Consider the following 16,403-nt stretch of genomic DNA (forward strand, 5'->3'; position numbering starts at 1 on the left):
TCTAAAGCTAAAAGTTATACCTACTCCCTGAGTTCTCAGGCATACTGCCTAAATGCCTTATTTATGTTAAATCTTTATCAGAAATTGCAGTTTTCCTTGCGATTCGGTTTAAAATTATCTAAATAAATCTATCTTTCTATCTATCTAAAATAAGCATTTAAAATTAAGACATTTTGCGCGAAGACATATGGGTGAGGCTAGGAAGCGCTACGGGTAACCGCGTTTCCGCGACTCTTCACAAATTCTTAAACTTGTGCAACTTGTGCCCATCTATTGCAGCTTTATATCTCAATAACGTAAGATAAAGTCGTGACTAAAGTCTTAAAAAGTCATACACAGTACACGTAGCACCAAGATCATTCAGCATTGCCTTGAAACTTTTACTGCGATTATATTAAATAGAATTAAAATTAAGTTTAACAGAATATAGTTTAAAAGTCTTGAATTTTTTTTTTAATTAAAAAAAAATTTAAGAACACTACCTGAATGTATGTAGGGAAATAGTGAAATGAAAAATGTGGCGCAAAGTTTATGTATTTATGGATATCATATTGTGTTGAGCAGAATGAATATGTATGGAAGTTAGGTCTGATAGATTTTAACTTATACATGTAACATCTTCCCAATGTTAAAAGTTTAAACATACTCCATATTCGTAGTAAGACATAAGCTAAGCTCTTGAAATACTTATGGCCTAGCAAAAGTTTTAAGATGAATGTCATTATCAGATAAAATAAGAAGTTAATTTTGGTTTCACCATACTTTTAAAGGGACTGTAAAGGAAAAATGAAAGGGGGTATAAGCTGAAAGCTAATCACTTTAGCTCTTGATCGTGACCCATGAAAGTTATATCTGATATGCCTACCTCGAGAAACTGATTTACAACTTTGTCAAATTTATACGAAAATTAATATATATACAATTTTGTATAAAAGTAGTGGGTTTAAAAAGATCAAATTCAGCAAATATGAAACCAATCTGAAAACGATGATATCCCAGATAAAGCTAATTGTAACTTAGGTTTACTCCAATTCTAATTTTATATTTGTTATTTCTATTTTTTATAGATTTAATTCATAATATTATTAATACGTCCGTATTGCTTGACCAAAAATTCCACCAATGGCAGTGCAGTAAAGTGGTCACGTGATACAGACGGAGACACGTGACCAGTATACTGCTTTGCCATTGGTGATAGTTCTGGTCACGTGATTTTAGTTTAAGATTTTCTAAATTTTGCATATATGAACTTTCGTATAATTTTAACACAGTTTTATATCAATTTCTCGAGACAGGAACATCAGATAAAACTTTCATGGGTCGCGATCAAGAGCTAAAGTGATTAGCTTTCAGCCTATACCCCCTTTCATTTTTCCTTTACAGTACCTTTAAGGCGGCAAATCCACTCCCTTAAAGTTTTACAAAACATCCCATTTGGTCGTAATATTCAACATTTGTGCACATTTGAGTTTTTTTTTAAATGTTTGCAATTTTTAATTATTTATAATTATTTTAGGTCAGTTAGTTAATGAGCTAAACTTAGATGGTCGTAAAGACATTTACAAGCATAAATTAAGTGACAACATTTTTATTCAAATTAAACATGACTATCTGTAATACTGTATCTACTTTGTCTGAAATCTTTTGTTAAGTTTTTTCTCTAAAAACTCTAGGATGGCCATTCTAGGTATTAATGTCAGAGGGTTTTTAACTCGAGAGTTAAAATTCTGAATATAAAAGTTTATAATGTGACTTGCTGAGGTATTTGTCAATTACTCTGAATATACAGATCTGCAGATCGATCATTTTTAGGTATGTATAATATAAATAAAGAAGAACTCGTATGTAAATATGATTTTGTAACATAGAATATTTACAAATTTAACATAAAAAAACTTTAAAAGTGTATTAAAAAATTTGAGAAAATTTGTAGGTATCAATCATACTAAAAGAGACTGTTAGTGTTTGTGTAACTTTAAGTGATCTTTAAGTGATGGTAATGCCCGATTTACTGTAGTACCCTTGAAACCTTAATCTGATCAAAAATGTAGTATACAAATGTCCAATTTTTCTAATTCAAGAAGTATTTTTTTTTCTCCGAGTTTGTGGGGTCCGAAATTCTTTTTATAGGATTTTAATGCTGGATGCATGTTGGGTTAAAAATCTGAAAAATTTAAATTTTTATAACTAGTGAAGTACTCTCCCAGTCCCAAAAACATGACCCAAAAAGTGTAAAAAAACAATGAAAAAAATATTCATTATAATATGTCAAGAGTTAAAAAATTATCTTTTGATTATGAACAAATTTAATTTGCCCTAATCCCTATTCCGACCCCCTTTGTTTTTTTTTGCGAGAACTCGAAAATTATTTGAGCTAGGAAGCTTGAATTTCGGGGTTTTCTAACTAACACATTTATAGCTAAAAGCTCGACTTTTATACCTATACTGCCTGAGTCCTAAGGCATACTGCCTAAATGCCTTTTTTATGCTATGGAAAAGTTAAATCTTTACCAGAAATTACGCAGTTTTGCTTGCAATTCGGTTTAAAATTATCTAAATATATCTATCTTTCTGAAGGGTTAGCCTGTCCTAGCCGCGGCGCTCGGCCCCCTTTCATGTCCTAGCCGCAGCGCTCAGCCTGGAAATTGTCTGAACCTAACCTCAAATAATAAAAAAAATAGATCCTATTTTGCAGTAGGTCGGAAAGTTAGTAGGTCAGAAGTTCAGTAGGGATGATGTTGCGTATAGACGATGTAGCATTACCTTTATGTTAAGAAAAACAAATTTTATATCAATTCACAGGTGTATCATGTAAAAATATAACTAAGTAAATAAGCACCAATTCACGAAACATAATATTTTTTTGTAAAATATTTGAATACAATACAATATATGCACACAGATCTATGTATTTCACAAAAACTATTTTGTTTTCTGAGTTGGAGCCAAGTTAGTTAAATTCGTACATGATACACCTGTAGAATGGGCTCATGGCTGCTTTGATGCATATAGTCGACGTTAAAAATCATGAATTTGGGTGGGTATGTTTTCAGAATCGTTTTTTTAATTATCAAATAACGACGACGAATGAAGTAGAAATTTGCAGTTAACTAGTTCGATGGTTAGGAACATATTTTTCAAAAAGAAATTTGTCAATAAATCAATGCTAGAATCAATTATTTCGTTTTCATCATTGCATTGAATTTCCTTATTTTCTATCAATTTATTTGAATATTTCTACATATTCTTCAAATGTCGTCTTTCCAATAAAAATTCCAGAAAATCTTTGTGAATAATGAGACTATTGAAACTAATAATTGAATAAGATTACTTATTTTCGATAAGATTAGTTTTTATTTTCTCAACCTGTTCCTAAACAACTAATTTATTTATTGTAAATTTAAAAAACTTTTAAAAAAGAACAATTTTGAAAACCTAATCACCCAAAAGTTACGATTTTGAACGTCGACTTTTCGCTCAAACTCAGGATTTGCAGATCTTGAAAAAGTGTTATATGTCTCAAATGAATTCTTAAGAATTTGTCCACACACTGCATACTCAACTACCTTACATAGCCAGTCTGTCCTTTTAAAGAAACAAAAACATTGATAAATAATACATACTTAATCAGTCAAAGCTTTCAAGGAAACCGTTAAAAATCTGGCATTGCCATCTTTGAAATGAGTGTCACTTAACATTACGTTTACAGTCCCTTTAAACTTAAGTTTTTGCTGCTAAAAATTGTCTCTCCTGGGTTTAAAAAAATCTAAATTTAGTAAATATATTGAACACTAACATATTTTGATTTTTTGAATAGCAAATAGTAAACAGGCAACATGTAATTCAAACCAATGTTATATAGGAAAAAGGAATATCTGATATATATATAACATTGAATTAAATATTAACATCATATAGAATATGCAGTTTTTACACATTTACATATCATATTCATGTATACAGCCTTGTACAGCATAAACCATTGTACAGTTCACACTGTCCCCAGGTTACTGGTTGTACAATAGTTGTACACAAAGTTACATAATTGGACGTTTGATGGTCAAACCCATTATTACACAGAATAGGTCGGATGAGATCAAAAATTTAATAATATCATAAAACATGTTAAGAGAATTCACAAAATTCAAAAGATTTAACCTTATAAATGTCTTCCAATATTTGATTTTAAATCCTTTTTACATGACCTATTCTAGCCCAAATATTGCAGATTTATGCTTGAGGAAAGCAAATGAATCTAAGCGATTAGAAACCTTGATTAAGAACTTCAGATATCACAGAAGAACGATTAAACGCGATTTTAAAAAACATATTTTATGCAAAGATGAAGAGAGGCGAATGAGAAATTGAGCTAATTTTTAATAATTTGACCAAAAATGGCAAGATAAATTTGAGCGTCAAGTTTTAGTTTTTTAAGCCGATAAATGTTATTCAAAGGTTGATACTAGAGCAAAAACATAATAAGCACAAAATAGCCATTTTTTTATAATCCTAATTAATTTTGATTTATCACAATGATAGAATTATTGAACAGAGGTTACTGTGTACAATAGAACATCTGTAAACAACATGGAAGACAACATTAACAAGTGTCAGAGGGGCTCCAAGAGAATAGGGAGGGGGCGGGAAGTGCCATGCCCCTCTAAAAATGGTTTATTGCAGTACCAATATAGTGGAATGTTCCTAAGCATCTAAAATTATATAAAATATTCAAATTGTTTTTTTGGGATTCTGAAAGCAAAGTAATAATAAAACCTCCTCCTCCTTTTATGTATAAAAATTATCTTAAAAATGCAGAGAAAGCAGGAAGTGTTCGCTATTTTTAAGAACAGGCAAAAGGGATAAAAAGATGAATTTTCGAATTGATGGATTTTTGGCGGAAATTGATTTGAATTAAATGAAAATGGTATTCCAAAGTTTATAAACCCGAATTATTAACTATTTCATCCTTTTTAAAATCGTTAATATTTCCTTTTATTTCTGAAAATGAACTAATATTTCCTTTTATTTCTGAAAATGAACTAATGAACTGAAAGGGTAGGATGACCCCACTACGGGGGCGGCCTAGGTATAGAGTGCCCCGGCTACAAGGGTGGCTTTTGTATAGGATGACCCACTCCAAATTTTATCACAACAGTTGTTCAACTAATACAACGAGTATTTAGTACAATGTATAATTTGATCTACAACAATGTACATTAAAGTCAGTTTACGTGCCCCTTTGTACCGCTTTTATTAATCGGCGTAAGCACAACCAATTTTACTAATGCAAATAGGTCTGTACACTGCACGCTGTACAGATCAACATTTGTTTGTATTTGTGTACCCCGAGAAAAACTCAATATAATTTTACTTCGCTAGAATTAAATCATTAGAGCTGATCTTCACGTCTTTACTACTTCAGCTTCGGAAATCAGCTGATTAGTCAGATGTTTCATCATCAACAGCTGATTTCATTGCTGAGTCATCTGTTGAAAAATAAGATGCCTGAGGTACACGCTGTCCTAGCTGGGGTGTAGGGAAACGGGCTGCCCAAGGGTAAGGGGAGAGAAGGTATGGTGGGGGTAGGGGAAAGATATATGATGATGAAGGGAGGTTGGTGTACCATGTATACTATGTCCCAGGAGATTTGGAGAATGTGGCACTGTGTGGCTAAGTCCTCCAGGGGATTGGGGTACATTATGCCCGTGTGGGGAGTGTGGTAGAGGATGGTTGGGACTGTGGTTGTTTGAATGTTGACCGGCAGCGCTGGGCTGAGAGTTGTTCAGAGATCGTTTACGCTTCCAACAGTCAGGATGGATCTTCTTTTGCTCGTCAGCAAGAACCTGTTAAAAAAATATTATTTAAAAAAGAATTATTCGATTCCCAGTAACCAAAATTTATAATCCTTTATCGATGCGTAGAAAACTCAGAATTCGCGAATTTTTATAAAATCATCTGCAGAAAATTTGATGCTGACAGAAATTCCTGAACATCCAAAAATCATAGAAGTCTGCGGAAGCGATTTCTCGTAAATTCTGGATTTTTTACCTTAGCTCTTTGTGAGTAAAGTTCTCTTTCTTCTAAAGCCAATCCTTTCCAGGCCTCACCAAGCAGTACGCTAATAGCCCTGAATTTACAAATAGTTAGTGCACGTGTAATAACACAAGAAATTTCTATTTTTAACTTAATTTTGATAAATAAATAGAGTAGATACTAAAATTGAAGTTTAAAATTACGTTTGTAATTACGTTCTGATTTAAGTTAGTTTTAATTGTTACCGAAAAAAGTTGTACTACCTGTCAATAATTGTTACAGCTGTTCTAAGTCAAACTGCGTATTTTTCTTTTAAAGTAAATTGAGTACATCTGTACAAAATACATGTAAGTGAACTCATCAGTCATCTTTAATCCATGAAATTATTATTTTCTTTAAAATCATTTTTTCAATTAGTATTATTTTTCCTTTTATCTCATTTCCTTCTTTTATTAAAAAAAAAATTCCGGATGTGGAATAAAAAGGCCGCCATTAAATACGCAAAAACATTATGCACAGTTTACAGTTTACACACGGTGGTTACCTGTTATCCTTCCCCGGGTGTTGCTGAATTAGTTCTAAGCGGAATTTTTTGGCGAACAGCATAAACCCGTTCATCGGCCGCTTAGGTTTGTCGGGGTCGTGAACTTTCTTCTTCATCGGAGACATCGGAGGAGACATCATCCCTCCCCTGGCGGAGGGGAGGAGGGAGGCAATACCGTGCCGGAGATGATTTGTGCCCCGGGGACCTCCGGGAGAAAACTGATCCGCTAGATCTTGACTAAAATAAGAAATATGAGTTATTTTAAAATCATTCACGTAAATTCAGAACTTTTAATTCACTCATCTTTTCTAATATTGTTTGCTGGACTATGGGGGGGGGGGGGCTTAGCACTTGTTGGGGATAAAACCATCCCTGCAAACCAAAGATTTTACTGATACTGATCTTGCAAATTTATAATATATATCATAAAATAGGTTTTGTCAATGGGTCAAAATTTAACTGTTTTTAAAAATTTACCTGGAGAATTCAAAGCGTTTAAATCGATCACACAGGTCAGGGGTTTTCACCGCCTCAGGATGATTCGGGGGCAAACATACGTCCCCAGAGTTCAGGTCTTGGCATGGAATTCCATATTTGTCAAGGGTAGCTCGGGGATGCGCTGAACACCAACCTGAAGAAAAAAATTTTAAAGTTTGTAGTTTTTATCTTCATATTTTCAAATTTGAGTCCAAAAAGTTTAAGCAATTTGATGAGATTCTATCTTTCCATGTTTGTTATTTTTGATAGATCAAAAAAAACCTTACAGTTTCTTCTAATAATGCAAAAAGATAATATTACACTCCAGTCTCCAATGGACAGTGTTTGAACCAAATTATTCCAACCCCTGTTAATCTTAACTATACTGAGTAATTTCAAACTCTAATTACTTACTACTGACTAAAGCAATAGTTATAAATAACGGAATAATTCAAGCTAAAATCAGCCTTTGTTCACTGACTTAGTATTTATTTAGCATCCAGTTCACAAAAATCACAAAAATGAAAAAAATATGGTTCCAGGTCTAGGGGTATCGGATTTAGTATTTAACATATTCAGGCCTCAATATTTACTTTTAAGTATTTTAATGTCCCCAGGGGCCAATCCAAATAATGAAAAAGTCAATAGGTCAATTCGATTTGTTCTAAATTTTTGATAATAGCATTGATAATATCTCTCCTCTCCACCTTTTTAGGATATCAAAAGCTATTTTCTTTCTTTCTTTAAACGGTGTCATGTAAACCTTTGACTTGGCAAAAATAATTAGATTTTCTAGCAATTTTCCTAAAAATGCAGCAGAAACAACAAGGAAAAAATCAGCCATCCCATTGCTATTTAAAAAACGATTTAAGGTAGCGTTCACTTAATTTGAGGGTAAAATAGATATCCATGCATTATCTATTCATTGGTATTAGTCTTACTTTTCAAAGACAATTGTGGACTGAGAAAATGCCGATTTATCATTCAGAATTCCAGCGCAAAGGTATGACACCTTTCCAATTACACTATTTGTCATAGTCATGGATCTTTAAAAATGTTCTAATATTAGATTAAATTGTAGTATCTAATAATTAATTGTAGAAATGTTAATTTTTTTTCCAAAATTATTTTAAAATTGTCTATTTTCAAAATATATCTTATTTTAAACATTTGACAGTTTGATACGTTTTCCTATACTTCGCCAGGAATTCCCGTGATTTTAATTGGGATTGTATCAATTCATAAGTTTAACATCATACAATCTAAAAATGACTGATATTGCTCATAAAATGTTTTCAATGTTTTTTTAAGCTCAGATCTTGTTTTTGCAGCAAGATGACGTTGCTATTTCATCTCGCAATGATAAACACCTCATTTTGGTGGGAGTTTTGTAAACAATTCAGCACCAGGACAATAATGGAAGAAATATTACAAAATGTCAGAAAAATTAAATGAAAAGGTTTTATGTCAAATGTTTCTCTTCAAGCCTTCATAAACACTGAAATCACAATTAAATATTTTATGCAAATTTTAATCCCTGGAAATTTTGGCACAAATTTGCAGAGACTTGAAATTTTAATATATTATTCCCTTCAAACATCTGGTACACCTAATACTGACCAGTTATTCAACTATAGTAATTCAGAGAAGGATTCAAATATTGAATATCAAGGCTGGTGGAAAACTGTACCTTTTTTGTACCCAGAAGGGATATTCTATCAATGAAACTGTCGAATTAAAATAAAAATTAATGTAATCCAACTACACGCACCTCTGCTCCTTTAGTAAAAGTAAATTCAACCTATATGAAGCATAAAGTCTGACCGGGTCAACCTTGAGCGAGGTACAGTACAAACGGAAAGGTTGACCCGGCTCGGAAATTCAAATGTACTAGGGCTGCCAGTGTCTAGTGTTGTTTATCATTAACTTCCCACACTTCAAACCTTTACTCAGTTAAAGTTCACTTTTATACAATTTTGCAATATTTTTATCCTTAAAAAGGGAAGAACAAAATAATAATGATCGTTTTAACTCATTATTTTTGATAAATATTTTTGCACATATTTTCTGAAAATTTGGTATAGTGTAATTAAGCAACTGTTTATAATAAACCATTTTAAAAATACTTAAACCAGAGAGAAAATATATGCTAAAAGTCAAATCATAGAAAGAACAATAATCCAACCTCTAATAGCACCTACTTTACTTATGTGCCTGTTTTGTGATATTTTGACATTTCTAAAAAATATTCGTAATTGAATTCTATATAAACAATTGAATTCTATGTAAACAATTGAATTCTATGTATACAATTGAATTCTACGTAAACAATTGAATTCTATGTAAACAATTGAATTCTATGTAAACAATTGAATTCTGTGTACACAATTGAATTCTAAGTAAACAATTGAATTTAAACATTTATGATTTAAAGTATTCATGCCAGTAGAATTCTTGATATTCTTTATTAAAACTATTGAAACTATATAATTTTATGTACGTATATAAGTAAATACGGAAACATAGGGTTTCCAACAAATTTTGCAAAAAATGTTTGACATCCTTCTGACAAATATCTGCAAATATCAACAAAAAAAACCAACAAATATTTTAAAAGGGAAAAATTTTTGCATTACTAAATTTATGTAAATAACTACTTTTTTTAACAAATATATTATTTTGACAATTGTTTTTTTTTATTTAAGCATGTTTCAAATCAAGTTGAATGTTAGCAAAAATCTCTTTGAAATTTTGCAATAATGGTTTCTCGAAAATTCGGAAATTCTTATGTAAACTGAATTATTTCTATTTCTAGATAGCAACAAACCTTTGCATTGAAAACAAATTTGTTTATGCATCTTAGGTTGTCAATCTAATATCTGTATTCCATTCCCTGAAACTCTAAATCTTGAATGTTTATTCCAATCTCTGCAGTGTGTACCTATTCTGTACCCTATTCTTTAAATACAGTTGAGAAAACTTAGCTTACAAGGGAATATTCTGACATTTCTTCAGATATAAAAGAATAAAATTGAAAATTGAGAATATTCTTTTATTCCTTTACCTATTAAGCATCATGGGCGTTTATAGGAATAAATCTGTGGACAGTGGTGAAGGGGGGGGGGGGGAAGCCCAAAGTGCAAAAAATTATGTTTTTCCGGGGAAAATGCTATTTCTAAGGTAAAGGTAAAAGAGCCTTAAAGAGGAAAGCTATGGCACCCTCTCCCACTTTAGGAATTTAACCCCTTAACCTCCTTCCCCAGCAATTTGTTTAGTGTCTCTTTAATTTCCCTTTAATTCCCATTTAATAATTAATTCTGTAGAAACTTCTGTTCATAACATATTCTAATTCTAGCAGATCATACTTCATACCATAGACTGCTGCTAGTTTATGAAGCCAGACAGTAAGAATGATCGTACCAACACAGGCCATACATTTTCCCATCTTTTTCTTGAACACTTTTTCACAAAAGAAAATTTGTCTTTATCACAAAACATCAATATTTATAAATAGTTTTTTTTTAATTTTACATTTTGTGGTTTAATGTTATTATAAGAGGCAAAGAATTTTAATATGAATTTAAGGGTTTTATTTATGTTGTCGGATACAGCCATTCTCTTCTCTTATTATTTTTTTAGTGGTTTTTCCGTTAATATCCAGAATTTAAATAAATTATTCTATTTACTAGTTTACACTAAGAAGTTAAGCTGATGAGGTTGAGCAAAACTCCTACCAAAATCTTCAGCCTCAGCTAGTAACTCTTGTGGATATCAAGATCAATGTTCGATCCTCCCTTTTGGTTAATCTGCAGATGAAATAAATCTTTATTTGATATCTACGAAAATATCTAAAGTTCAACCAATCAGAGTGTCGTTTGCAGAAAACGAAGAGCCAATAAGAAGCTGGGAAGTTTCTTACTTAACCAACGAGAGAATTCTCATTAGTTGGAACCCAGCAGGAATATTCAAAAGAGAGGACTAGGCAGAAAATCAAAATTGTCCACAGTGGATATCAAGATCAAGGGTATCCAGCACTAAAATTTCCAGCTCTGTAGACATTGTCCTTAAATCATTTAAATTCGAATTCAATCAAAGAAGTTAAATTTTCAAGATGATAACTAAAGTATTTGATGATAAAAATGTATCTCAAAGAATGTTTAAATATGTTTTTTTCTATCCAAGAACTGTTGATGCTAAAAAATATCCAGCCTTGCAGAAGTTTTGATCAACCGTTCATTGCCTGGCAGAAATTCTCATAATGGTCCCACCGGGAGTGCTGGAAATCACCACAGAAGTAAGCAAGAAGAAAGTTTAAACTTTGATTGAACTTAGTCGTTACAGCTTTTAGAGACTTTTTTAATTGTTTCTTCTTGATATTATTAACTTCAGAAGATCAAAGCTCAACATTTGATATCTATCAAATTGTGCAATTTAATGCTAAAAATATGCAACCTTTGTATTATGACACAGCAAATTATTTCTATAATTATTGAATTACAATTTCATCAAGGCTACAATGACCAGTATCATAATTGATTGCAAATATATAAAATAAATCTCAAATCATCAATGTAGATTGTAGAACCAAATCACAACATTTTTTCTCTTTCCAAATTTTCTTAATGCTCACAGTTTGTTAAAAAAAAGTTTAAATGATGTTAGGAATATAACCAGAAAACTGTAGAATAGGAAGACGACATAAAGCAATAACCCATATAATGAGGCCAAGACACTGTTAGAATTGATGAAAATGTTATGTTACATATTGAGAGGTATATATTTGCTTGAAAAAGTACCGAAAACAAAATGATCACCATAAAACTCTGTAACTATAGGAAGTCGAAATTTAGAATAAAATTTTAAATTTAAAACGTCATATGAACATGAGGCATAGCAACTGTGCAGTGTAGACAGACCAATTTCACTGAAGTGATTTCAAAATTTACTAGTAAAGCTTTTTGCTTTGTAACATCAGCAAAATTATCTTTTACAGATTATAAACTCTATTTACAGTTTACACCAAGATTATTTAACGGCACAAAGAAATCAAATTGGAGGAAACAATTTTTTTTGTATCCATTTATCTTATAAATTTAAAGATAATTGATTATTATGTTATTAAAGAACAACAATTTAACCTTAATTTTCTTTATACTTCAGATATCGTTTATTGTTTTCTTAATTGATTGTAACTAGAACTTAACATTATGTCGGAAATCATCACAACACAAATTTGTTAATGATTTACTTTTTAAAGGGAAGCGTAATTTCAAAGGACCCTCCAAGCAAAGAGGGCAATACCCGATTCACAACGGTACCTTTGAAGCCTTTGATTGATCATATATGTAGAAGAATTGGTCGTTTATTAAGGTTTTAAGGTGTTTTCCTCGAGCAAAATGCGCAATTCTCTACTTCTGTGGAGTAAACATTAACAATTTTCAAAATTATCCACTTTTACATCTAATTCATACTGATCAGACAAAGCTTTTAAGTGTACCATCGTCAATCGGACATTGCAATCTTAGCATAAAGGTTTACTTCAAATTACGCTTCAGGTCCCTTTCAAATAAAAATAAAAGAGTCATAAAAATAAAAGAGTTTTTACCTTTATCTTTGACAAAGAAAGGATGCTCAAGGGGGCACTCTGCCAGCATTTCAACCTAATAAAATTATATTTTATTAAAATATTATTTTCAAAAACTTAGATGGAGGGGGGGGGGAGGTTGATTTTATGAAAATATTGATTCTGGGACTATATTTAATGAAGCGTGGTTGAACATGGTTTAACCACTTCTCTTAACCTTGAACCAGTGCTCAAGAGAAGGGATTGAACTACGTCTGCGCGGTTAAGCTACTTTTCAGCTCTTTATTCATTAAATATGGTTCCTAGTGATTTATTAATTTAGTTTACCTTTGAAACATCTGGGACGTTGTTTGGTGACATCCGTAGCCGCAAAACCGGTTTGGCGTCAACAGCTATACTCGTGTCTGACGGAGCCAACTCCATCTTGGAAAAAAATTATTCATTTTCAAAAAATAAATATTTTAATTTAATTTTTCATTTAAAAACAGAATTTCTAAAAGATTAATTGGAATGCCTTTTTCTTTACAAATATTTACTGAATTAGATTTCAAAATGTTTGTTAGATTTCGATGTCATTTTTGACCTTTAAGATAAGCAGGTCCATTTACAGGAATTGAGTCAAAGATTTTAATGCCTATATCTTAGCAACCTGATTGTGTACACTTTTGACCATTTGATATAACAAAAATCAAAGTTTTAAATATTTAAGGTCTGGACAATTGGGTTTCGAAGATATGGTTAAAAGAAAATTAGAATTTGTGGCAAGGACTCAATTTCTTTCGAAGTAAAACATTTTATCATTATCATTGTTATCATTGTTATCATTATTATCTTTGTTATTGTTACCTTCAGTAAAGTGAGCCCATTTGGAGCATATTGATACGGGTTCCGAGAATCCACCTAAATACATATCATCTTATAATTATTCTACAATTTTAAGATTACTTAACATTACAACCAACCAATATACGTCAAGTTATCTCTTTTTCTTAAGATTATTCAACATTTAAAAGGGTTTTTAACATTGTCATAATTCAACTTTTTACACGTTAATTAAGGATAAAAAAATCCCTAATAATCTGTTTAATTTACGTCATTTTTATTCTTTTTCATTAATACTTTTTTTTTCATTTTTGTTTAAATTCCTTTGACATCATACTGAAAAGATCTTTTTTTTCTATTTATGTATTCGTTCGCTTGAAAATAAAAAGAATATTCTAAATATTTGTGTCCTAAATAATATTTTCTTGATTGAAGGAGGCAAATCTATTCAACAAGTTGGTGCTTTCGTAACATTTATTATTCAAGTTTTAAAATACTTCTTGAAAATAATTACTTTTATTCCTGTGTTTTGAGAGAAAATGTAGGCTGTTACAGAAGCATTTGTGCCTTCATTCATTTAGTTATTCATTCATAGCTTTCATCTTTTCATTCACCTATCTGTTGTTTTAATATTATCTGGGATTCAAAAAAAGACAAAAAATTTTCTAATTAAAACTTTAAAAATTCAAAGAAAAATTCTATTTTTGGAGAAGATTAAATTCTACCATTTTTTTTATTTACTCAATTGGGATATTTAAACTTTGGAAAATGTACCTTTTTGAAAAATATGCTTGGAACCAGTGCTAACACTTTTAAAGTGACTATAAGCGTACTTTAAAGTGGCTCTCTATGCAAAAATGGCAATGTCAGATTCACAATGGTACCCTTGAATCAAGAATGTGGAAGATTTTGTAGTTTTCTACGCTCGAAGTTTTTAATTCTGATAATTCCTATATGTTTTCCATGCAGTAGAAATATGCAAGACATACTTTTGCAGAGAACCCACAGTTGAAAATAATCAGTTTTCAAAATTATAAACGTTAATATCTAATTCATACTTGATCAGACAAAGATATCAAGGGTGCCGTTGTGAATCAGATCTTGTCATTTTGGCATGAAGGATCACTTATGCAGTTCCTTGAAAGTTAAACCCCTTTTATACCTTGAGAGCTAATCTATCCTTCCACCCTAACTCCTCAGATCCTTTAACCCCTTATATACCTTGAGAGCTAATCTATCCTTCCACCCTAACTCCTCAGATCTCTGCCAAGGGGTGTCGGTTGAAGGCAGCAGAAACCGAACCTGGGAATATTTAAAAAATAAGTTATATTTCTATATTTTTATAAAACGTTTTTTTTTGAGTTTTTGGAGTATAAGCTCTTCCTTAGTTTAGAAACTAAGTCAAAAATATCAAGAAATTTAGAACTAAGAAGATTTGATTTGTTTACATTTTTAGATGAGCTCTAGAACTGGTTTCATTGTAAACAAACAACATTAAATAAACTGTGATTGGTCCTAGCTGTCCTGTTCTAGAATACCAAGCTTTGTTTACAATAATAATAATCTTTGCTTTAGTTTACAATAATAATAGTTACAGCTTACAATAATAATAATCTTTTTTATAGCTTACAATAATAATAATCTTTGTTATAGTTTACAATGATAATTACAATAAATAATAGCTACATTAATGCGCCATAATATAATGTAAACAGATTGACTCCATTGAGAAATATAATATTCTGTTCACATTCAGGGGATACCAACAAAGGATGAAATTGCAGGGACGACTGTACATTCGTATGAAATAAATGAAGACAAATACAATTTTCATTTTCAGATCTGTTATATTCATTGAGATTTAAGTCGTCCTAAAAGTTGCATTCTTTGTAGGTAACCCTAGCTATACAAAGGAATTCATCTGATTTACTCATCCCTTTATCCAACCCAACCCAATGTCGTAGATCTTAGATATTTCATACTGTTAATTCTGTTTGATAAAATATCAAAGGTTTACACCACGAGGCTTCAAAGATATAGGGATTAGAATATTTGAGTTTGAGGCAAAGACTCAAATTCTTTTCATTTTTTTAAGTAACTCCGTTAATTTTTACCTGTACACCCTGTAGAAAGCACTGCCAAACAGGAATAGGCCAACTATGAGACCTGGCCATAGGTGAGAGAAGGGGGGAGGAGGGGGCGGGACTGTGCCCCCGATCTGACATGTTTAAGTGGGCGTATCTAGGCGTGGGGGCTGAGAGGGTAGGCTTAGAGTCTGATACAGAGAGGGAGAGGTGGTGTGAGGTGGGTAGCTCCTCCCTAGAGGAGTTAGAGGAGGAGTGGTAGGAGGGGGAGGGGGACAGCAGGGAGGAGGTCGGGAAGGGAAGCGGGGAGTGGGGGAGGGGAGAAAATCCGGGAAGAAGTCCCATGGCTGTAAGGGTGGGGGAATGCCAAGGGTATCCTGGGGAATGAAGATCTGTAGGAGGGGTGGGGAATCCATTGGTTGAGTTTAGAAAGGGGGATTTCTGGTGATAGGGGGAACATATTCCCGGGACAGGGATCAGGGGAGGGACGGGGAAATGGGTGAAATTAACACAACTGGATCCGGATGAGGGAGTGAGAGAGAGGGATGAGGGGATAAGGGAGGAGGCGGATGAGGGATGAGGGTAGAGAAGACTCGATCTTGTGTTTTCTTCTTTAACACTTAGAAACGCTCTGAAAAAAAATAATTAAGATCCTAATCCCATCCAATTCCCTTTTAGCCCTTAAATACCCCTCGGGAGGGGTATGAAGGGGACCCTTTGCCAGCCATCCCCCCCCCTCTCATTCTTTCATTCAGATTTCGAATTTACGAACAATTTAAAGTGCAGCCCTGTCTTGCAATGAAATTCCGTGGAAAATGACTTTCTAGGCTCAAATGTCATCTTCCCTATGACAACCGGG

At 32.3% G+C, this 16,403-nt stretch overlaps 1 protein-coding gene across 1 annotated transcript in view; it reads right to left on the reverse strand.

The window, feature by feature from the left end:
- Nucleotides 1-3,767: 3,767 nt before the first annotated feature.
- Nucleotides 3,768-16,403, reverse strand: part of LOC111695890 (protein capicua homolog) — a 45,390-nt gene continuing 32,754 nt past the window's right edge. The window contains exons 6-14 of the mRNA XM_023465357.1: nt 15,575-16,175; nt 14,682-14,762; nt 13,485-13,538; nt 12,966-13,061; nt 12,660-12,714; nt 7,055-7,208; nt 6,578-6,814; nt 6,049-6,127; nt 3,768-5,843 (exon numbers count right to left, since the gene is read on the reverse strand). Coding sequence (XP_023321125.1) covers nt 5,523-5,843; nt 6,049-6,127; nt 6,578-6,814; nt 7,055-7,208; nt 12,660-12,714; nt 12,966-13,061; nt 13,485-13,538; nt 14,682-14,762; nt 15,575-16,175 — 1,678 coding nt within the window. The 3' untranslated portion in view covers nt 3,768-5,522. The remainder of the gene's footprint in view (nt 5,844-6,048; nt 6,128-6,577; nt 6,815-7,054; nt 7,209-12,659; nt 12,715-12,965; nt 13,062-13,484; nt 13,539-14,681; nt 14,763-15,574; nt 16,176-16,403) is intronic.

Source organism: Eurytemora carolleeae, unplaced genomic scaffold (genome assembly GCF_000591075.1).
Source record: "Eurytemora carolleeae unplaced genomic scaffold, Eaff_2.0 scaffold142, whole genome shotgun sequence".
NCBI lineage: Eukaryota > Metazoa > Arthropoda > Copepoda > Calanoida > Temoridae > Eurytemora > Eurytemora carolleeae.